This window comes from Ictidomys tridecemlineatus, chromosome 8, assembly GCF_052094955.1.
Source record: "Ictidomys tridecemlineatus isolate mIctTri1 chromosome 8, mIctTri1.hap1, whole genome shotgun sequence".
NCBI lineage: Eukaryota > Metazoa > Chordata > Mammalia > Rodentia > Sciuridae > Ictidomys > Ictidomys tridecemlineatus.
In genome coordinates this window covers 33,956,826-33,980,398 of record NC_135484.1, presented here as the reverse complement: position 1 = coordinate 33,980,398, position 23,573 = coordinate 33,956,826, and the positions used below count along the sequence as shown (strand labels likewise).

The window sequence follows — 23,573 nt, the reverse complement described above, 5'->3', positions numbered from 1 at the left end:
TGTTCTGCTCTGAATTTTTATATTTTCCTTCAGGGAACTTACAACTTTTGAATTTAGACAACTTTATTTATCTTTGAAACAGACCCGTGAGGCAAATAGGAAATGGCTATTATAACTCCCATGTTGTAACTGAGGATACTGAAGCATGCTGATTTCTCTTTTGTGTGGAATATGGATTGCAGTTTAGTATCATGTCCATTACATAATGCACCCTCTGCTTTGGCAGAGTGGCAAAGTGGACTCTGAAGTCAAACTGCTTTGACTGAATCCTAGCTTCACTCCTCAAAGGCAATGTGAGCCTAAAGTTAATTTCTTCAACTTAAGTAGGGCTATACATGAAAAAATTTGAGAAATCATAAGTATATGAAATATATCACAAGATAAAGCAGTGAAATATCGTTTTAGTTGTATAAAGGAAAGAAAAATGTAGGAAACAGATTTACTTTGATCTATAATGAAACAAGTAAATACATGATGTATTAAACTAGTATATATCAATTATAGGAAAAACAGAAGCTTCAGCTAGCTCAAATAACATTGTAAAGGTATAATTGCTTGTGGCAATTTAATTTTCACTTTACCTAATGTTTTTTTTATTTTTAATTTTTTTATTGGTTGTTCAAAACATTACAAAGCTCTTGACATATCATATTTCAGGAGCTTTGTAATGTTTTGAACAACCAATAAAAAAATTCTTATTTTAAAAAGAAAAGAATAAAATCTTCATCATTGAACTGCTCCATTGCCTGAAATACCAATGATATCTGTGGATAAAATATTAGCTCTCTCTTTAGTAAATATATTTTTAACTGGAATCAGAATAAATTCATTAAAAATAACATACTTCAAACTAATTGCTAGGGTTACAATATATAAAAAATACCTGAGACCATGGTCTCCTGAATCTCTATACAATACTAAATTTCTCTGACAACATGATATAACATTTCTCAAATTCAGAAAAGCATTAATATCTACTATGTGTCCACCCCACTGTCACAGATTTTCTCATTTATTCTTATAATATAAACAGTATCATTTCTTACTTTATAGTTGATGAGTTGATGAGAGAAGTTAAATAATTTACTTAAGTTAAAAATAGTAAGGATGACATCTATGATTCAAACACTAGTTTGGGCCTTTGATGGAATGTTTCATGGTATCCTCATTAATAAAACTGAAAACATGGACTGGATGTCAACCAGCTAATGGGTTGCTAAAAAATGTGACCCAAAGTAAGTTCTAGAGATGTCTCCAACAATAAGGCATGGGGTTTGTATTTAATTGTGTTGTGTCCAAAATATTTATTAATGAATTGGATAAGATCTGTGAAATATTCAAATGACATAGAGCTGGAAGAGTTATCTAATCCATTGGGTGATAGAATAAGATCCTGACAGGTGGAACTATGACTCATAACTGACACCATAAAATTAATACAAAAGGTTTTGAATTGAGTTCATTTGTCCTTTCATTCTTATGGCCTGTGTGAATAATTATTTCCAATATGCCCACCTAATGGCTGGCTGGGATATAAAGATATGCACTCCATAAGCCTTGCCTTCCAGGAGTGTATTTTCTAGTGTTTTAAAAACCAACCAAGGAAATAGCACATAATATCAATGCATGTGATGTAGGAATTCTTATTAGATTGCAATTCATACAAAGCATTACTGTTTGTACAAGATCCAAATCAAGGAAGGAATAACACTCAATATGTTTCTAAATCACAGCTAGAGACTTATAATCTACTATCTTTTAAAAGAAACTCGAAGTAGCTTGGATAGTTAAATATTTAACTTGAAAAAAAAAGATTTAAGAAGTAATAGTATTCTTAGATATCTGAGTACTTTTCCTGGGAAATGGGAATTAGACGTAATCTGCATAGCTATAGAGGCAGAATTTGGATCACTGCCTGAAAATTAGAGTGAAACAAATTTTCAGATGGCATAAAGTAAAACTTCATAGCTTATGGTTTTGCAAGATAAAAGGGACAGCCTTATAAGAATTCATGCATTTAGTAATATCTCAAGGAAAGTGTAGAAGGTATTCCTATAAGAAAGAAGATTAGATTAAGTAACTTCTTACCCTAGGTCTAAAATACTATATTAATGTTATATTCATTTGAAGTAGTGGAAGAGATATATAACACCAGTTTTCTGTGATGCAAAAAAACTTCAAAATTTCATATATTCTAATCTATCTTGAAAAGATTCTAATATATATATATATATATATATACATATATGTATATATATATATACATATATATATATCACTCTTGAGAATATAATTAAATTTCTCATTAGATGTCCACAGCATATAAATGCTTCCTAAAAGGCTAATTTCTATATAAGAGAAAATATTACAAGCTCTATTTCAAAGCATATAGGAAAGTAATATGAAAGGACTATGTCAAAAAGTTTCAAAAATAGCCTCATGATTTATGTGCTATGTTGGTGGATCTATCCGGGACATTTGATTCACTTAACCAGATATAGTATGTCAGCAACCCTGTGTAAGATTGACTGTCCAGAGATTTAAATACTGGCTTTCTCTGTAAAGAAATTGTATAAAGTTGCAGGCATAAGTAAAACAATGACATATTTTGAATCTCTCCATTTTTAGTAATGATAATTCTATTTTAAGTATTTTGATTTAGTTATTAATGTTATATTTAGGTTACATAAAATGATTTATTATGCAATGATTTCATTAAAAATGTAAAATACTGAAAATTATTGTTAGAGATTTTATGTATTTTTGGCACACATTAATTCTTATAACTATAAAATATGTTCTTAAAACACTTCATAGTTAACACTTATTCATCATTTGTCCCCTTGCTGAATGATTTGAGACTGAAATTTATATAATTATTTTATCTAGGAGCCATTATCTCTCACAATGCTACAATTAATTGTGAAATGGTTATTTTATTGCTAAAATATGGTGGTTCCTTTGGGTGGTTGAAAAGAAGATTATGGCCTAAAATTAATTTTAAAATATAACAAATCATTTCACCTTTCTAACCAGTTTTTCTACAGATACTAAACTTAAAACTTGGTTTTTCCTTCTGGGCACAGTGGCACACAACTGTAATCCCAATGGCTCAGGAGGCTGAGGCAGGAGGATCGAGAATTCGAAGCCAGCCTCAGCAAAAGTGAGACACTAAGCAACTCATTGAGACCCTGTCTCTAAATAAAATACATAGTAGGGCTGAGGATGTGGTGTAATGGTCAAGTGACACCGAGTTCAATCCCCAGTACAAACAAACAAACATTTTTTCCCGTAAGTCTGAGCAGTTGCTTCTATACTAACTAGAACATGATTGATTAATTCAGTAAGTCAAAATAACCATTGAATGCCTATGATGTTTTATTCACTGTGTTAAACTAGAATGAGCAGTTAAACCAGATTTATGACATCAATGAATGTTTCTCAGAGAAAATTATATTTGTAGTGAAAACAGAAATGAGTAAATGCTCGTCTGGTGAGCAGACAAAAAAAAAAAAATTCCATAATAAAGGATTTGTAAATGAGAAGTCCTAGTGGTGAAAGAGAGAGCAGCGCCTAATTGAGAGTTTCAGATGGTCTCATATGAATAGTAGAGTATGCAAAGGGAATAATGGCTAGAGGTAAGACTGGAGGACAAAGAAGAACAGATTATAAAAGTCTTCCTTGCCATGTGTAGGTATTTACAATTCATTTTGACAATAGTGAGTACCTAGCATAGGCTTTCAAGCATGGGATGGGCATGGTTTGATATGTTGTATGGAATAATCACTCTGATTGTAGTGTGGGAAAATCTCTGGAGGAGAAATAGGACCTCTAGCAAAGAGTTTATTCTAATAATACAGGTAAAAGATGACAGTGGCCAGACAAAAGCAGTAGCAACATGGAGATAAGAAACAGAAAAATACAATTATGAAACAGTAAACAAATAAGTATCTGGGAAAAGAGAAGACTCTAAATTGTGGACCTGGGCAAATGAGTGGATGACAGTGACCCCAAATTAACTATGAATCACAAGTTCATAGTAGGCTGAAAGAGAGATAAACATAATTATTGATGTTCCAAATTCCAGGTGCTTTTGTGTTGTGCATTGAGATTTATCCAAGAAGCAATTAAACGTGTAAGTCTAGCACTCATTGGAGATATACATAATGAATGTATAAAATATAGTTTGGGGCACATAGATAACTAAAGTCATGGTAATGGATGAAACCACCAAGGTTGAATATATAGGAATAAAACAGATGAGAGCCAAAGCTAGAGTCAAAGAAATAGAAAGGGAAGAGTCCATGAAGGAGAATAAGAAAGAGTAGCCATAGAAGTAGGAGGAAAAAAACAACACTATACTCTTTAAAGAGAGATTATAGAAGAGAAACTTTCCAAGGCAGAGTGGCCAGAGACATCAGATGCTGTAGAATTCGTTTGCTAGCACTAGTTAGTGTCAGTCAATTTCAGTTTAGGAACTAAGATCTTTACGTGAGCCTGAAATTATTTCAGTGGTGAGATGAGAAGGCTATTTAATGGGTACATGGGAGCAAGATGAAGAAATAGAAATGAGGAGTGTAAACAATGTGCTTTAAAAGCTTATCAAAGATAGAACGGAAGTTATCAAGGGATTTGGGACCCCACAGATTTTATTTATTTAAGATAGGAAAGTCATGACCAACTTCAAATATTAATGGGTAAAAGCCAACTAAGGAGAAAATGAAGACACTGGAGAAAATTCAGAGGCAGAGCAAGGAAACAAGTTTAGAAGGAAAGTAGATTTAAGCAAAGAACAAAACACCACTTCCCTGCAGACAGAATCAATGTCAAAGGGATGGAAAAACATGCAGGCAAAATAGTGAATAGTTTGGAAGGACACTGAGGGAGCACCAAATTGAGGACTTTCTTTTCTCTGAAAATAGGAGGCTATCATCTCCTAAGGGTTAAGTGGAAACGGAACTGAGATTTCTTCCTGTCATATTGTGCAACTGGGTCCATTTTACATTAGTTGTAAAATTTATCTTCAAGTGACACAATATATTTTCAGGTATCACACGGAAAATGTAAAAGGCTAGTCGTGGTCTAAAATTAATGGTGGCAATGTCATGCTTTTACTGCAAAATATCTCAAAATTAGTATTAAAAGCTCTAAAATTAAAAAATAATAATAATAAAATTCCACAGCAGTGTTTTTGGTGGAAGTGACTTCAGTTAGTGTTTGTCATGAAAGACTACACATCATGCACCAAACATTGTTTGTCATTAGAAGACAGATGAAAAAATAAATACATTCTTCATGATTGATTGAAACAAAGAGCCCAGCAGACGGATGTCATCCAAGTTCAATATACAGCCTGCAGACAGCTCTGTGGCTCCAGCTGAGTTGATCAGGAGACCATGTACATCTATTTGGTTGCTGACTTTGTTGCTTCTCAACTTTTCTTTTTATAATGTTTGTAAGAAATAAATCACTTCCAACCACTTCAAATCCTCTTAAAAAAGAAAGCTGAAATCCAACTTCGAATTCCCTTTATTTCTTATTTTTCTTAACTCCAAATCCTTTTCTCTAAACAACATTCCATATTACATTTTTGTTTCCATGTTTATTATTTGCCATTGTTTTTAAACTCTTTTCCTAAAGTGAGAAAGATGTTCTTTTCTCTTTTTTCCCTCACTCTTCCAATGCCTAGTTTAGTACCTTGAAGCACTTGTTGCAGGAATGATTGTTCTGTGTTAAATATAATTCTGTTTTAGGAAAATTTTAATTTCAAAGCTATTTACGCACTAGTCTGAAACTTGTCTTTTCCTTATAGAGGTGTCTTAGAGCAAGCATATCACCCCAATTCCTTTATTATGCAAACACAAAAAAAGAAAATATTGACCTAAAGTACTTGGTTTCAAATTGAATCATTTCTATTATAAAGAACCACCATGTTTGCTGAGTAACAGACAAATAGCTTTTTTATTTTTATTTATTTATTTATTTTTAGTATTGGAGATTCAATACTAAGCAGTTAATCTCTGAGCTACATCTGAAGCCTTTCCCCTTTTTAATTTTTAATTTTTAATTAATTTATTTATTTATTTTACTTTGAGGCAGAGTCTCACTAAGTTGTTTAGGGCCTGGCTAAGTTTCTGAGGCTGGCCTTGGACTTGCAATCCTTCTGCCTCAGCCTCCCAAGTCACTGGAAATATAGGAGTGTGCCACTGTGCCCAGTGAAGCATTCTTTTTTTTTTTTCTTCTTTTTTAGGATCCCATTCTTGTGGTTATACATGATATGAAGTTTCACTGGTTGTGTATTCATTTATGAACTTAGGAAAGTTATGTCTGATTTATTCTACTGTCTTTTCTATTTCCATACCCCTTCTCTTTCCTTCATTCCCCTTTGTCTAATACAGTTCTAATATGTGTTAGCATCCACATATCAGAGAGAACATTTGGCCTTTGGTTTTGAGATTGGCTTATTTTACTAACCATGATAGTCTCCAGTTCCATCCATTTACCAGCAAATGCCAAAATTTTATTTTTTTGGGTGAGTCATATTTCGTTGCATATAGCATATATATATATATATATATATATATATATATATATATATATCTCACAATGTCTTTATCCATTTGTCTACTGAAGGGCATCTGGGTTGGTTCCAAAGTTTAGTTATTGTGAATTGAGCTGCTATAAATATTGATGTAGATTATCACTGTATTATCTGGGTCAAATGGTGGTTCCATTCCCAGTTTTCCAAGGAATCTCCGTACTGCTTTCCAGATTGGCTGCACCAATTTGCAGTCCCACCAGCAATGTATGATTATACCTTTTTCCTCCACATCCTCACCAACACTTATTGTTGTTTGTATTCTTGATAATTGACATTCTGACTAGAGTGAAATAAAATCTTAGTTTTCATTTGCATTTCTCTAATTGCTAGAGTTGTGGAAATTTTTGTATATATTGGTTGATTGGTTTTATTTCTTCTGTGAAGTATCTGTTCATTTCCTTAGACCATTTATTGATTGAGGTTTTTTTTTTGTTTTTTTGCTGTTGAATTTTATGAGTTATTTATATATTCTAGAGACTTGTGCTCTATCTAAGGTGCATGTGGTAAAGAATTTTTTCTAGTCACAGCATTCTTAAATGCAGTTACAAAGCTGATCTTTTTTTCCTTGTTCTCTCTTAAAATATTTAGGTTTTCTATCTTGTTTTGGCTTCAAAATTCCAATGATGGGCAAGTTCCAAGGTCCCATTATTTTTAATAAATTTTTCAGAACCTTGTAGAGCTAAAAACTAAGAAATTTAAATGACTAGGTAATAGAATAAATTCGAGAGATTTTTGTGATTCCATACCTCAATTTAGAGTGAAAGAAAATGTACACAGAAATTGATGTAGGGAAAAAAAAGAAATACTTATCACTAGTTTAGCTAAAATTGCATAGTATTAGTTTCTCAAATAAAAGTTTCTTTAAAATATATCAAAAACTGAGTTTCCTATTAATGATAGACTCTGTGTGTGTGTGTGTGTGTGTGTGTGTGTGTCTGTGTTTGTGTGTTCATAGACACACACACTCATAGGGGTGGAGCTGTACAATAAATTACATTCTAACTCTCATTTAATTAAAAATAAATGTTTTATCCCTTTCCGTTTATTGCAGAATTGTCAGCATCACACTACTGGTGATTTCTGTGAACGGTGTGCTCTTGGATACTATGGCATTGTCAAGGGATTGCCAAATGACTGTCAGCAATGTGCTTGCCCTCTGATTTCTCCCAGCAACAAGTAAGATTGAGAAATACAGCCATATTTCCCAATCAGTAATGCCATCTGTCTAGCACATGGGCTGTCTAAGATTCGACTGTTTTTCCATGTAGATAAAAATCTCAAGACAAATATTCCTAATCATAAAATCATGAAAAATGTTGGTATATACACTCTATGGCTCATTTGTCCTTTAAAACACTGTCCTAGTGTTTAATAATTAATTAAAATGTAAGCACCAATATTAATATGATTTCTGATTATAAAATAAATGACATATATACAAGTATGCATAGTTGTATAAATATAAAGTTCTAGTGTTTGCATATAGTTCTGCCATCAACTCAGCTATGAAGGATAGCTTGACTGCATACTATATCACTTTTGTGGCTGTTTCTATTCTTCTTGTGTGATAAATTTAAGGCTGGAAATTAATTATCAAGGAACCAATTGAAAAATTGCACAATGAGAGCAGGGCAACTTATTGATATGCTCCTCCCCCCAAAAAAGTCCATGTCTGCCAGAATCACAGCACCCCTTCTGTTAAGATGGTCTGAGCTTGGTACCATGGAAACATAGCTAAGGGGGAAAAAATGCTGGAATATCTTATTTCGATGCTGTCTGAACATGCTGCTTTGGTTTATAGATTGATGAAAACCCTGGGTGTTTTAATTTATCCTTTTGCTAAGACAATCTATACTATAAGTGATTTATAGACTTCAGTATTCACTTCATAGTTTTTCTTTAAGAATTTGGTTGGGAAAAAAAGAAAGGTATATCAGTTTGTTCAGAATTAGAATTCTGGACACTTGGCCTCTAGCATAAAACAGATACAGAGTGATTCCAAGTGGCTGCCATGCCACCTGGGCCTGTTTGCCTCTACATTTCAGCTTTAGGCATATTCTGAAAACATTTTTGTATAACTTGTTTCCTTTTCTTCTGACAACTTCTCTTCCTTGATGACCATAATTTCAGGCCTTTTTAGGGTGTTAAATATAAACTTCGGGATACATTGGCTACTGATGAGGATAATATGCATAATCTTATTTTCATGCAAGCAGGAACTGATAGGTATATGAAACATAATATTATTCTGCTTTCCCTTTTCCTAATCTCCCTCTGATACTCATATTTAAATAAGGGGATGCTATTTATTCCCTTGTTTCTTAAAATGTGAACCATTTGAATTAGAAAAAAATAATCAATAGTTAATTAATTTTTCTCTGTTTGGATACACTATAAGAAAAGCTACAGAGACTATAAAGGAGAAGCTACCATCTCTTGGGATTGCTCCTTATTAAACATGTGTCTTAAGAGACATCAACTTAAATGTTAAGAGAATTTAAAAGCTTAAAACACTGTAATTATTTGGGGGAGTTTCAAGAACACATTAAAAGAAGTAGCCATTGTGTAAGGGATCATCAATAGTAGACTGAAGGGTTTTTACTGTTGAGAATGGTAGGAAATTATATGAGCAGAAGCCTAGAAAACATAGTGTGCAAGGCATATTGAAAAGCTAGTAGGTAATAGAGTTTGGAGCATGAAATTTGGATAGAATTTCTTAATTACAGATGAAAATGAATAAGAAAATGGAGGCCATATTATAGAAATTCTCAAATACCACTATAGAAATTAATTTTAATTTTATATATTATGAAAAACTGTAAGTTTTTTATTTTTAAGAAAAGGTTAATATGATCAGAGCCACATTTGAGGAAGACTATTATGAAACAATTGGGCATAATGAATTGAAACAGGCAAAAAAGAAAAGCAGGGAGACCAATTAAAGGGCTAATGCAGTAACCTGGACAAAAGATAATTAGAACAGTAACAAGAATGGAGACAAGGGATGAATATGAGAAAATTGTTAAACATAGGTCTGCAGAATTGATAACTCCACGTGAGGGATGAGGTCTAGAAAGGAGTTGAAGGCTGAAGACTTTAGCCAGGTTGACTCCCAAATGGTGGAACTATGAATTGAAATAGGAAAATTAGGAGAGAGGTGCTACAGAAGAAAGGCCATTTATAGTTTAAATAGGTTTAAATTGATGTTAAGGGTCTGTGTGAATGGAAATATGCAAATATCTGTAAGAAATAGGAATCTGAAAATTGCAGGAGCAGATGAAGGAAGAAATATGTTAATAAATGAGTTTGTCAGATAAGGTTGCCCTGGCTAATAGTATCCCTGGAGAACACATGGAGAGAAGCAAAGACAGGACCTTTCCTTTGTGGGGAATCACTAAAGAAAATGGGGAGGCAAAGCAGGAACAGGCAGGGAGACAAGAATCCAGGCAGTTGTCGCAGACAGCAAGGGAATGAGGAATATCAATCAACAAACACCCAGTGCTGCTCCCTCATATGAGACAGCTTCGGTGTGGTGGCAGATGAACCAGCAGCAAGAATGGGAGCAGTCATTAAGACACAAGAGCTTGAATTTGAAGTTTTAAGAAATGTCGAACTTCATAATAACAAGGAAAATATTACTTTGGTTGCTTAGAACAATCAATTCAATGGTACATTTTCATTTGTTTTATTTTTAGTTTATATTATTTATGTAACTTAAGTATAATCTCTATTCAAAGGACCCTAAAAGAATCATAAAACCAAGTGAAAGTGGCTTATTCCAGTGCCTTTCAAACTTTCTTGATCAAATCACTGTGAGAAATACTTTTTTCTTATATTATAGCCTAGCATTCAAAGACATGTGTGCAGATACTCAAAAAGATGTATTATATGCCCAACCATTTATTTCATTTCATTATCTCACATTTTTGCAAAAGTTTTAGTCAAAAGCCACTAAGCTGATTTCATGACCCACTAATACCCATCACCTAAAGCCTGGAATGTCTAGTCTAATTCAAATATCTACATATGGTGAAAAAAGAAGGATTAAAAGGCAAAAGACAGAAATCAGCCAGGGCAAAGAAGAGAAGCACGTCTTCCCAATATATAAAAGAAGATTCCAAGTACACATGGGGTGGGTTGCGATTTCTCATTTTAGTGCCTTCAATTTGTATAGCTGAGTGAAACAAAGGGTAGGAAGGCATGGAGATTGGTCACTGACTCACCATTCCAGGCTCAGTGCTCTCTGTTCCTTTTCTCATGATGCCAAGTCTGGAGATTCCTGCTCTTTTCTGAACATGCTCAACAGTCTTTGTCCTTGCTGTTCCCTGAGATGATTCCTGTGGAATCTAATCCATTCTTAAAGGCCCAGTTCAAGTGCCACCTCCCCGACAGAACAGCAGAGCATGTTCTTTGTACTTTCATTTACTACTAATGCATTTTATCTCATATCTTTGCTTCATTCAAAAGGGCTTTCAGAAATTAAACACTAAGTAGTAAGTACTGCATCTTGACATCCTGAATAAGAGTGATACATATGTCCTGTCTTGTATTTGTATGTGCCCATCTGATATACACTTATACCTTAACTGAAGGTAAAGATACTATTGTGTTTCTACCTTCACAAATGTTTAATGATGGTACAACTCAATGCCAGACATGGTTCTTCATCCTGGGAATTGATAGGTGAACAGAATAATCCAAGTTTCCTACTTTCCCTGATCTTACATTTTTCATAAGTAAGACAATAAATAAATAGATAGGTAATGTAATGTCAGGTGGTGACAAATACTGCCATGAAAAATAAAGCAGCCTCAGTTAATATAAAGTGACTGCAGTACAATTTTACATAGGGTGGTCAGTGACCTCTACAGAAAGATGGGGTTTATGTAGAGACTCAAATGAAACAATGGAGCAAACTATTTAAATATTTGCAAGAAGAGCATCCAGCCAGAGGTAAAGCAAATGCCCAGGCCCAGAGACAGATCCTTCTGACCCATGCTCAGCAGACAGCAGAAGTCAGCAGGAAAGGAGTAGAGAAAATGAGTAAGAGAGTTGGCAATGATGAAATCAGCAAGCTCCAATGGGTAACTAAAGATACAGAAGTCAGGGTCTGGGGTTGTGGCTCAGTGGTAGAGAGGCTACCGTGCATGTGTGAGGCACTGGGTTTGATCCTCAGCGCCACATAAATAAATAAGTAAGTAAATAAACAAATAAAGGTATTGTGTTATGTAGAACTAAAAAATAAAAATTAAACACACAGAAGGCAAACTGTCTTCCAATGGCAAGGGGTGGGCTGGTCCAGGACCATGCAGTGATAATATTTCTGATTGTAGCACCAGTGACATTTACATATAAAGTTTATGTGGCGTGTGAGAGAAATAAGAAGACAAAGTTGACCCCATGGTTTTTAGCATAGCAAATAGAAGCACAGAATGACCTTTGACTAAGATGGAGATAATTATAGAAAAATCAGGTATATTTTTTAGAGGACAGGGGGCTCAGTTTTAGATCCGTCAATGTAAATTCAATATGTAAAGACATTGAGAATGGATGAAATTGTCAGAGAAGAAAGGAGAGAGGAGGAGAAATCTGAGACCAGAACTTGGAAGCACCTTAGGAGATCAAGGACATGATGTAGACCCAGCAAAGGAAATTAAAAGGAGAAACAACTGAACTGGGATCAAAACTAAGGAGGTTGTTTCTAGGGAGCCAGTTCCTCTCTGTAGAGTCCACACAGAGTGACACAGGAAGAGACTCTGTAAATGTCAGAAATTCTGTGGAAGGGAGTTTGGAATCACCACAGGGAAAGGTAAAGGGTGGTCACCAAGAAAAAAACACAAGGCTTGTTAAGTGGCTCTGTCCGTGAAATGAGAATTGAGAGCAGACAAGGGAGGTATGAACAAAAAGAACCAACTCTAACCTCAGGCAAACTATGATTCCTACTTCCTTCTTCAGAAGCCTTTTTATGTGATTTAAGGAGAAAGCACGATCCATCAGAGTACTGTAATTCCAAAATGGTATCCACTCTCCAAGGAGATTTACTACACTCCTCTGTGGTGCTTCATTCATTCCTCTATAGCACACTAGTTATTTACTTTCTGAGTACTTTATTTTTGGTAATATTATATTACTGTAAATGAATGTAATCTAGGTTTGCACTTAAAATGTCCAAAATCTATTTCCTTGGGCCTATATATGCATATGAGTTTGTGTGTGTATGTACAAACAGATGCATTTGGCATCAAGTCTTAAAGAGCTAAACACTTGACAGACTGTGTCAATTATGAGTTTGTGGTTCTATTTTTCATGAAAACAAAAAATAGTCTTGAATAATTAGTTTGCTAGTACTAAATTCATTCGTTTACATAGTTTGCGAAAGTTAGAGTTGATCATTCATTCTTATACTATTGATTTAATGCATTAAAAGATAGTTAAAATAGGGTCCTATTGGCACCCGACCCAAAGAGCATGGCCTTTGTCTCTGTCATTACTGCCTTTTTAGAATCAAGTGGTTTTGCAGATCAACCAAAATGAAAAACAGTGTTTCCAGCATTGATGTTTTGCAACAAATAAGTTTTCTTTTCCTAAGTTTCTAATGAATCAAATAGTTTTATTCAATTGAAATGTAGCACTTTCCTGTTTGAAAGAAGTTTGTAACAACTCAAAGCTACATGATAATACAGTTTGGTTTTCAAGTCTCTTCAAGTCTTTCTATTATACAGTAAGATAATCAGAAATCCTGGAGCAAGGCAGACAGGCTGTGGCCTACCAGCATTGTAGTGAAAACAAGTTATAGAAGACCTAATAATTAGAAAATTCTGTAAAATGATGAGTAAATTGTATTCATTTTCTTACAGAAGGCTTTCTTTTCTTCTTGTGCTCATACTAATCACATTACTTAGTGTTTAATGTAATATATAGTTTGAAATCTGGATGTCAATTAGAAAAAGCGCACTTATTACAACTGAAATGTTTATTCATACTTCATGTGTTGAAGTATCAGGGGTAATTTGAATTGAGCTTTCAGAAAAAAAAAATACACACACACACACACATACATACACATACATACACACACGATATGTATATATAGCTTTTATGCCCTCTTCTTTCCTTTAACCTAGAGACATTCAGCAATGCCTATTCTATCAGAGAGATATGCATAAATTCTAGTCCAATTTATCTTTTGATTAGTGAGCAAGGGGACTCTTTTGCTAGGTGCCTAATATTTTCATGGTTATTATGTAATCATTGAAATTCCAAAATATTGACATGTTTAGTGTAATTCATCAAACACCAACCAAGATTTATTTACTATTATTAGTAACATTTGTGACACCTTACCCTTAAATAGGAACTTTACCAATGATTAAAATATGATCTTTGTCATTACCTTAGAAATATGAACCAACCACCTTGAAATAAATGAGTAAAAAAAAATATTTTCATAATATTTCTTTTTCTGATTCAGTTTCAGCCCTTCTTGCGTCATCCAAGGCATTGATGATTACCGCTGCACAGCTTGTCCACGGGGATATGAAGGCCAATACTGTGAAAGGTACTAGCAGTCATGACACATGGAGGTTACATAGCTAAGGGTCACCACAGAGAAGCCCATATTTCAATAATTTCATTATTTTCATTTTTTCTAGTTGTTTAAATTAGATGCTTACAAAACTATTTTTATATCTTTAGACTTTTTCTGGAGAAAGTTTACTTCTATCTAACTTTAGATTTCCTTAAAGCTCCAAATCATTTCACAACTAATTTAGGTTTTAGTAAATATATAGAGACATAAATGCATAAATAGGCACAAATTTTATAAATTTATTTTATAAATTTTATACTAACAAATAAATTGGTTTTCAAAAGCTTATCAGTAGTGTCCAATAATAAAAACCTGGCTACATATTTCTCATTTTAGTTCACTGGAAAATGCTGTCTTCAAAATACTATAATGATAATTGCACACACATCATTTGTTCTTAGCCCAGTGACCCTTTATTGGCAAGTATATGGCTAACTCAGAAAGTAAATGGTGTCAGCATTTTTAATTAGTATACTATTCAAACAATGAGATGCTGTTCATTCCCCGTATTCAACAGTAAACAATGTTATTTACATGCTGCTTCTTACAGTAGTAATTTATAGGATCTACTAAGGCAAATTTGTAGATATTAAATTTAATTCTAAATATATAACAAATGTTAAAATAAGCAATACAATTCCAGACTATAAAGTAAGATTGTAACTAACATCTTCCCAATACGTATTTTCTATAATATTAGCATCCTCGCTATTCAAACTTGTCACCACCACTTTTAGCATCTTTAACATCACAGAAAGTAATAATATTGACCATTAAAACTCATAGTGGTTATAGCAGAATTGACAGCATAAAAAGTTTTCTAGAGCTTCATGAACTTAGCTTAGTTCCACCAACCTAGATGGGTCCCATATTTCCTCATCTGTCTTAGAAGAATAGCTGATGTTCTGTCTACTTAACACTGCCAGTATGACAGTGATGTGTGTGACACCTTGCCTAGGCACCCAGATGAAAACCTTCTCTCCAGCAGAGTCACAAAAAGTCTTGGAAATTTATCCCATCTTCATCTTTTTCCTCAAAGTCAATAACTACCTAGTGAAGTAGTACAAGAGTCCCTTTCCTTTGTCTCAAAGCAGAACAGATTTTAAGATGCTATTTATAATCCAGAACGCTCTATGGAATCACTCTAACACTGGAGCTTTATTGCAATCACATCATAGTTTGGAGTCTTTCTTTTCCATGTCCTGCTTTACCCATTTTTTTGCTGGATTCTCCTAGGAGCTTTTGAAATCCAAATTTTAAAAGATAAGCTAATATTAAATAATATTTATCATCACTCACTTATAAAATCTTCTTATATAGAATCAGAAATGTCTATATTAATAATGACAACAGGAAGGTAATTAAATAATTAGATTTAAATTTTGTAAATTCCAGTGCAGTTTATATAAGTTCATAAGGTAGAGTTTGAAATACAAATCTGTATGTGGTTACTCTAATTACAATATTCTGTACTTGCATATGTATAACAGTGTATTCACAATTTCCATGCCAACCAAAATTAGTTGCAATTAAACAACTTGTAATATAAAATCCAAAACTATTTTCATTTGTTTTGAAAATACATATATTATTTGTATGTAGATTATAGATGATAAAGGTATATATTTTCTCTCTCCACCAGGGTGCTTTAGTTTTGATGCTTAGGCTGATATTCAGTTCATGCCCTTGTAATCACCAGCAGGGTGGTAAATGAAAGCATTCTTTCACACCAACACAATTATCTGCAATAATAAGCTGCATTCATAAATTGGAATCACCACTACAGACAAAAGCTTGTGTATAGATAGAAAAGACTGGAAGGGTATACCATGATGACAAGTATTATCTTAAAGCAGAGTGATTACAGAAATCCATTTCTAAAATCCATTAATGTTTAATGAATAAGAGTTGACAGTTCATACAGCATATAAGATGAGCAGGATCATATACTATCAAATGTGAATGGTATGAATTGTTTTTGCAATTCTTGAATGTTGTTAAAGCTTTGCATTTATCATCTCTAACATATAAATGATCAGTTATATTTCCCTGAAAAATTGCTTCTATTCAGCTAAATTAAACCAAAGGTCTTGGTTAAATTTTTATTGTAACCTTCCAAATAAACTCATCCCACACTTCTGAGAGCATCTTAAATCATTTAAATCACCTTAAGACCTGCTCAAACTTAACTCAGCTCTTAAAGTGTCTAAATTTCTTGAGTGTCCCTGTAATGTAGAAACCCTTCCCAAACTTTATCCTCATTACTTTTGTCATAAATTCTTTGAAGATTTACACAGTCTGAACCTGCTTAGAATACAATTATTTTACCTGCAAATGTTAAGAAACAATTTAAATGGACTTATTTAAATGATATTTTTACTAAGCATTTGTTATCTTATATTGGAAAGAAAATGACAATCAAAAGCATAAATGTCTGAAAGCCTAATGTTACAAATAGTTTATGCTTCACCTTTTCTAACTAGCACAGGATGAATGAACTTTTAGAATCAGCTATGCAGGGCTGGGGTTGTTGCTCAGTGGTAGATTGCTAGTCTAGCACGTGCAAGGCCCTGGGTTGGATCCTCAGCACCATATAAAAATAAATAAACAATATAAAGATATTGTTTCCAACTACTTCTAAAACATAAATATTTTTTAAAAAGAATCAGCTGTGCAAGTTTTCATAATCCCAAGCTACTAAAAATGGTCTAGAATTATCCAATTAGTATTTATACCTTTGGCTCCAACCGCCTACTCTCTCTGACCTTCTCTTACTTACATGTTGAACAAAAATCCTGACTTTTGAGTGAGACTTTCTCAAAATAAAAATTAAAAATGGCTGGGAATGTTGCTCAGTGGTTAAGTGCCTCTGGGTTCAATCTCCAGTACAAGAAAAAAAAAATCTGACTGTTGGTTATATTTACACTGATCATATATATAAATATATTGCACTCTAAAGAGGAAAAGGAAGTATTTTTTTAATAATTTAGCCAGGACAACAGGTAATCTGAGATTGTCCTGAGCACAGCAGAAACATATGACTTTGCTAGCATCTTGTAAAGCTGCAGTATCATAGTGCATGTTGGTATATACTCAGATGAATAGATTCATGGATTGGGGGGAAAGTTGATGAGTGGATGGCATTTGGGGTTCACGCAATCTGATTTCATTTTTAATTTCTTAAGTCAATGCTATGTGGTTTATTTGCTCAACATGAACCCATTTTCCCAGATACCTAATGAATATCATCTTGGAAAAGGTATGGTAAAAAACGAAACACCAATAGAATTCAATAGAAAATCCAATTTGCTTATTGCCAAGAAACTTTAAAAGAAACTTTTAAGAAAAGTTTATGAACTAGAGCTGCAGTAGGCAAACTACAGCCCATGGGCCAAATTCAGCCCTTGCCTGGTTCTCTTTGCCATTTAATCCAAGAACCATATTGCCTCAGGTAAACATTTACAATCATGTGATGATTTGAAAGCACTAAATCTGAACTCCATTTAACTTAAATTTAATATGTCAAAGACTTCTAGTTATTCTCTTTAGTAGATTTGTATTATGAAATAATTTATACTCTATTATTGTTGATATTACTGCAGTTTGAATTCTACCAACTTGAAGAAACTTTGAAATTTTCTTTCTCAGTGCATAAACTTGACTTTGTCTTTGGCTTATAAAGCACAAAATGTTCTATCTGGCCCTTTATAGGAAAGGATTGCTGACTCCTGATCTTGATACCAATTTTGACTCTTGATACCAAATTTTGCTTAATTTAAAAATGAAACAAATAGACACACACACACACACACACACACACACACACACACACACAAACAAACAAATAATTTAGAGATGTGACTTGCCTAACCTTTGCTTTGTCACTGTTTAAATCCAGGTGTGCCCCTGGCTACACTGGCAGTCCAAGCAGCCCTGGAGGCTCCTGCCAAGAATGTGAGTGTGACCCCTATGGCTCACTGCCTGTCCCCTGTGACCCAGTCACAGGACTCTGCACATGCCGCCCTGGAGCCACGGGAAGGAAGTGTGATGGCTGCAAGCACTGGCATGCACGCGAGGGCTCGGAGTGTGTTTGTACGTATACTAACTAAGTGTTTAGCAATGGGACCGGGGCTTCCCCTTCTGTCTCATTTTGAATGAGAAAGATGGACTTTTTTCTTGTTTGCAATACCAAGGGCTCCTCTCCATTGGTTCTGACACTATCTATTCACCTCCTGCTTTTGGCCTACTGGTTTTGACTCCATCCTGCTGAGCCATGAATAGCTGAGAAAATCCCCAGCATGCTTTGGTCCTCCCATTGAAGACCCACAACAAAGTTCCTGGAGACAAATTTTATTTATTTATTTTGTTCATCTCAGGGTTTATAGTTTTTTTTTCTAAAGTTGGCATTGCCTTTGTGACAGATTAAAGATCTGAGTATATTAAATTTTTTGGAATCCTTCTGAATTTGTAATCAACTAGGCAGGTACTTTAAGCCTTGAATTATAACTGATTTTTATTTTTCCAGATTTTATGGAAATCTATAGGCATATTGCTTTGTAACTTTCTCTTGAACTACAAAACCTGGGAGCATGAACTCAAATATTTAAATATTTTTACTCACACATACACTAAATGGAGAGCAGTTTGCTGTCTCTCTCTTTCCTTCCTTTAACTGATTCTGAATTCAGTAGTGCCATATTGAAAATACATTGAAATGAGTAGTTAAATATAGTTCTTGGATTTTCTGAAAATTCTAATCTAAAATAGGTTATTTAAAAATTTAAGAAGGGAATGTTGTACAGTGATATACTTTTCCTTAAGGAAATTTGTTTTAACACCTTTTACTTCAACATTTACCTTTTTAAATGCATTTGTGCATGCCAGTGTTTTTTTGTTTTAACATCTTACATGTGTCTTTGTATTAATAGTGTTTTAATTAGAAAAATTTTTGTTTGTACACTGGTTTTATAAGAGTTACCTCAAAAGCTAAGGCTGGACTTAAAAATATGCCAAAACTTAAGACTGCCTGTGTTTGGGTAGATAAGCTTTTAAATATTTTCTTTGTATTTCAACTATATTTAATGAAAAATATTATTTTTCAAGTAAAAATAAATGTGAAAGTGGACAGGAGAGAAGAGATAAATTGTAGAATAATCATATACATCAATATTATCGTATCCAGTTATTGGTATATACATAGTCACTCTTTCCAAGTATAAAGATATATTCTAATGATAATTAAAGAGTGTACTACTAAATATTCTATACTATTTTCAGGTTGAATTATTAGTATGAATATAATTAACTAGATAATATGTAGATATTTCTAATGCCAATATGACATTAAAATCTAGGAAAGATAAAATAATGAATTATTTTTCTGAACATTTATTTGAAAGTGTAATAGCATTCTACTTATCAGCAATGACTTTAAGTTCTGTTTCTATTAATGACAGGTACCTTATTTCCATTTTTAGTAAAATAATCCCCCCAAAAATCTTATTCCTATCACGTATGGATTTTTAATCTCCAGGTGTCCCATTGGAGGTTAACAAAAGAGTCAATCTTCCACTTACAAAGTTACACAGCCTTACAATGCTTTCCTTTGTTATTTTTATCCCACAGGGAAATGCATTCACACCTGCTATATACACATGGTATTCACTTCAGTTGCTATGTCCTAGAAATTTAAATATTCTTCTGGAATATTCATTCTTCTTGATTAACTCATGAATTTTCTTCTATAAAAATGCTAAATTACAGGGTTGATTTTTATATTAAATTTTTACTGAAGTTTGTAATTATGATGTATAGGTGTTCCTTACGCTGCCTGCCTTAAGCTTTGGTGATGTCTGCTGACTTGTAGAACATTTCCTCTTCGCCCTTCATTAGGTGAACTCTTAAAGAGTTGCCATACAGAATATCTTTAGACTTTCCTTCCTGTCTTTTAGAATTTTCTTCAATTTTAGAAAAATGTGCCATGGTTCTATCACATTAGTCTTCCCAGGAGTCAGTTTCTACACCTACTTTTTAAATGACTTAACAAAACAAGGTACAAGTGAGGACAAAACTCTGACTTATTCTCAATTCTCTTTGTAAGACATTTTTATATCCTCAAGCTAAATTAGATCAAGGGGCCAAAGCATAGATTCTGCTGGCTTGTTGGATCTGCAGGGCCTGTTTTATCACATGTGATCATCCTGGGATTACATAAGGCCCAGGGGTGTAAGCTTGGGGAGGGAGCCTGGTGAGGGCAAAAGAAGAGATGTGTAGCAAGAGAAGTGATTGTGGTGCTGGTTTTTAATGTGGTGCTGACTGTAGAAAAAGCTTCTCCTGTTACAAAAACAAGCACTCATATAGGGTGGTAGCATATATTGTAGAAGAGTTAAATTTGTTCTCTATAGTTGATTCTCTAAGAAACACACTTTAAATTGGCCCATAACAAGAGTTTGTATTTCTTTTAAAGTGCACAATAAATAACCTAGGCATGTTCATTATATTATCTCAGGCAAGCTACCTGTTGGTGGAAAGAATCTGCATATGCACCATAAAATAAAAGTCTTATATAATAAAAGATATAAAATTCTGCTGAAAGACTGGACAGTACAGAACAAATACAAAAGTCATAGATGAGTTTCCTTTGACCACCCAGCTTTGCCAGAGAGACTTATCACCACCAAGGCCAGTTGAGAGTGAGTAAGCTAGAATTTTACCGAATGCAACATGGAATTTCCTGTGGGACATAGGTTTTTTTATATGTGAGATTTCCAATATTCTGACGAATTTAAACAAATAGTCCGTGTCCATCGTGGGAAGTATTTACACCTCAGTGTCACACAATTAGTGAGTCAAATCCAGCCACACCAAGGTGATCAGCTCCACCAAGCAGAGTAGCACCTGGCCTTAAATAAGCAATATTCACCTGCAGGCACTAGGCCGTCTCCTAAGAATCCCCTCTACCAAAAACAAGATCATCATCATCATAATTTTTAAAGGCTCACTTTGAGAGCTGATCTTTTGCCAGGCACCATGTTAATGGCTTCATATGCAGCTCTTTTAATTCTTGCCATATCCCTAGACATTATCATCACTATTGTGGGATAAGAAAGTTAAATTTAGGCAGTTTAAGCCATATTATGATTTGGATAAGTGCCTCCTAAAGGTCAATGTGTTGAAGTCTTGGTCCCCAAGGTGGCTCTATTGAGAAATGGTGAGATTAAGAAGGTAGGGCCTTATGAGAAGTCCTTTGGTAACTGGGGGTCTGCCCTCAAAGGAGACTGTGGGACCCTAGTCCCTTTTTCTCTTTTTTACTCTCTACCTTGGGTGAGCTCTTTGCTCCACTGACCACTCTCAGACTTTGCCACCAGAAATGTCTACCAGAGGCCCAAAGCAATGAATATGCTAATCTTCTACTGGAAGCACCAAAAAATGTGAGCGTAGATAAACCTTTTCTCTTTATTTGTTAATTGTCTCAGATATTTCATTATAATGATGGGAAGCTGACCAACACAAATCACTTTCTGAAGGTTCACTGTTACTTTTTAACAGAGCTACTGTTTGAACATAGGTGGTTTGTAAATCTTATTTTCTTAACCTCTCTGCTGGCTCCTGATGCAAAATGCAGAAAACTAATGTGGTTTACCTGATATATTCAGCAATAATGAAGTTTATTCATTTATTTCTTCTTATCTAATAATTCATTCTACCTGAATAAAAAATAAAATAAAATGGACTACAGATACATTAAAAAAAAACTTTTAAATTTATCCAAGGCCAATAAGGTCATATTTTTTTCTGTTAAACATCGTGTGTCTCTTCACTAAGTTATAAAAGACTTAAAAAATATTTATAATAGATGCTTATTCATCAGATATTGTCAAGTAGACTGTCCCCTTTGTAGGAAAAAAGGCACATTAGCCATGTACCCAGACTAACTTCAGAGCCTTTTTTCTTTTTGTAGGAATTATTTCGGGGAGTTCTTTATTATTACAAGGAGTTCTTCACTTACATATGTTAGTGAGATCTGAATAGATAATTGATTGGGTTTCCCAAAGTTGGCTTTCTCCTTAGTAAGTTACAAAAATCCATCCTCCTCTTTCAACCCTCATTCATAATTGACATTTCATTTTACAATTACCTGCCCTTCTGAAATTTGAGAATGAGCAAGAAAGTCATTATTTATTCAGTAGTAAAGTTTTATATTGTGAAAAACTTGGACTTGTTCATGTCCTATTTTCCTCAGATGCATAGTTAACAGAGTAACTCATGTGATGTTTAAAATAGATTGTGAATGGCATAGTAAAATAGATAAATCTCCCAGAAAACCAAAAGATAAAATAAGTAGCTATTGGCAAGATGTTATGCCACAAAAAGTGCTTGAAATAGCATTTAATAAATATCAAGTTGATACTTACTATTTTTAATCACTGCATATAAAGTATTTGGAATATATCAGTTTTTATTATTTATAGTCACAGTTTATTTAAAATATAGAATATAAAATAAAGCTTTGCTAGCTAATGTAAAAAATCTATCATGAAGTGTCCTTGATACTGATCCACAGAGACACTATCAAGATTATTATTTTTAACAGCCATTTACCACCAAGGATCTTACCATAATAATACAAAGGCTCTTATTATCACTAGAGCATTGTTTATCCAATATAATCAAACTTGATTAATATTGACAGTGATTGTTTTCTATGCAAAGAATTATGCTCAAAATAGTAGAATGTTGTTATCACTGTAAAGAAAACAGGATTTTCTGTTTTAAAATGTGAAAAAACATCAACTGATCTCCAAAGGCAATTTTAAAATCTATGACTTTGTATGTCATTGCCCTCCATCCCAGTACCCTGAAGATCACCCTATCTCTACCCCCACTTTAGTGTCCCAAGTTCCTTTTCCAAGACCAATGTGTTCACTAGAGCCTTTTGGAACTCTGAACCATGGCATGCTGTTCAAACCCAGGTGTTGGCAATCCGTTAAAACCACTTCTGTTTCCCTTGTTTTGCACCATCTACTCATCTGTTTCATTAGTAAAAGATGCTTGAATTTCTTGTCACCAACCTTCTTAGCACAGATCTAGGGGACCAGTGTGTAGAGTAGTAACTGTCACTTTGATTCTGGATAAGTTTTCTAGTCATTGAGGGAGAGTCTCAGTGATTTGCACACCACATTGAGCAAACTGTTCTGTTAACAGATTAAGGAGTTGCATGTTGAATTGACATATGGAAAAGCATGATCACTATTCCTTTTTTTTTTTTTCAGTGAAGCTTTTAAAAATAAAGTGAATTCTTCATTGATTTCTATTCTGGCTAGGCCCTAAAGCTTTATTGACTTCAAAGAATATTACAAGCACATGATTTTAAAATTAGATATA

The 23,573-nt window shown here is 33.8% G+C and overlaps 1 protein-coding gene across 1 annotated transcript in view; it reads left to right on the top strand.

Annotated features, from left to right (window-relative positions):
- The window catches only part of Lama2 (laminin subunit alpha 2), a 572,217-nt gene that overhangs the window by 395,507 nt on the left and 153,137 nt on the right, over positions 1-23,573 (top strand). Inside the window, exons 30-32 of the mRNA XM_078019194.1 lie at positions 7,653-7,777; positions 14,073-14,159; positions 18,088-18,281. Of these exons, the coding sequence (XP_077875320.1) occupies positions 7,653-7,777; positions 14,073-14,159; positions 18,088-18,281 (406 nt within the window). The remainder of the gene's footprint in view (positions 1-7,652; positions 7,778-14,072; positions 14,160-18,087; positions 18,282-23,573) is intronic.